The 1,236-nt window shown below is 58.0% G+C and overlaps 1 protein-coding gene across 1 annotated transcript; it reads left to right on the forward strand.

Annotated features, from left to right (window-relative positions):
• Positions 1-4: 4 nt before the first annotated feature.
• PPAN (peter pan homolog) lies at positions 5-1,185 on the forward strand (the record flags this gene model as incomplete). Its single annotated transcript, XM_010164756.1, has 6 exons — positions 5-114; positions 241-348; positions 454-577; positions 658-736; positions 823-952; positions 1,037-1,185. Coding segments are annotated over 6 exons (700 nt in total), but the record flags the coding sequence as incomplete, so codon positions are not given.
• Between the last annotated feature and the right edge of the window lie 51 nt (positions 1,186-1,236).

Genomic DNA, 1,236 nt, shown 5'->3' on the forward strand with positions numbered 1-1,236 from the left:
CTTCCTCTTCTTCCTCCTCTTCCTCCTCCTCCCCCAGGTCAACCTCAACAACATCAAGAGGTGTTTGCTCATCAACTACGACCCCCAGACGCAGCTCCTCGACTTCAGGCATTAGTGAGTGTCCTGCCCCCTGGTTTTGAGGGTCACACCTTGCACCCCACATCCCCGTGCTCTTCCTCTTCCTCCTCCTCTTCCTCCTCCTCTTCCTCCTCCTCTTCCTCCTCCTCTTCCTCCTCACAGCAGCGTCAAGGTCGTGCCCGTGGGTGTGAGCAAAGGGCTGAAGAAACTTCTCCAGGAGAAATTCCCCAACATGAGTCGCTTGGAAGACATCAGCGAGCTGCTGGTGAAGTACGTGGGTGGGGAATAGAGGGGACAATGGTCCCCAGCAGCACCTTTCTGTCCCCAAAAACACCTTCCTGTCCCCAAATAACCATGTCCCCATCCCTTGGCCAGGGACATCAACCTGTCAGAGAGTGAAGCTGAGCAGGATGGGACCCACAACATCCTGGAGCTGCCGCAGGCGTACGCCGGCCGCGGCAACATGAAAGCTCAGCAGAGTGCCGTGCGCCTCACCGAGGTCTGTGATGGTGACACCAAAACTGTCATCACCTTTGGGGACATGGTGGAGCCTGACCTGAGAGTTTTCCACACCTATAGATTGGACCTCGTATGACTCTGCAGCTCATCAAGGTGGAGGAGGGTCTGGCCCAGGGCAACGTGCTCTACCACAGCTTGGGTAAGCGCTGTGAAATGCCACCAGGGCGTGGGGCTCGTGTGGGGACATGTCACCTCATTCTCTGTCCCCTCTGTCCCCTCATGAAGTCCACAAGACAGAGATGGAGGTGAAGGAGATCCTGGCACGGAAAGAAGCCAAGCTGAAGCTGAAAGCAGAGCGACGGCAGAAGCAGGAGGAGGACGTGAAGCGCAAGCGGCAGCAGCGTGAGGCTCACAGGTGACATGGGGGGGTGACAGTGGTGACAGTGTCTGGGGACAGCTGCGGTGCTGGTGGCTGACACCACCCACGGTGATGCCACAGGGAGAAAAGTTTGGCAGGGATCCGAAAAAAACATCAGGGAGATGGTGACAGTGACGCCGAGGATCCTGGTGCTGCCGAGGAGCTGGAGCAGTCGGAGGAGAGCGATGCCGAGTATTATCGGCAGGAGGTGGGCGAAGAGCCGGATAGAGGTGAGTGTGGAGGGGACAGAGTCCCCTCTGTGTCCCCTCTGTGTCCCCTCT

This window comes from Antrostomus carolinensis, unplaced genomic scaffold, assembly GCF_000700745.2.
Source record: "Antrostomus carolinensis isolate BGI_N321 unplaced genomic scaffold, ASM70074v2 scaffold46613, whole genome shotgun sequence".
NCBI classification, from domain to species: Eukaryota; Metazoa; Chordata; class Aves; order Caprimulgiformes; family Caprimulgidae; genus Antrostomus; species Antrostomus carolinensis.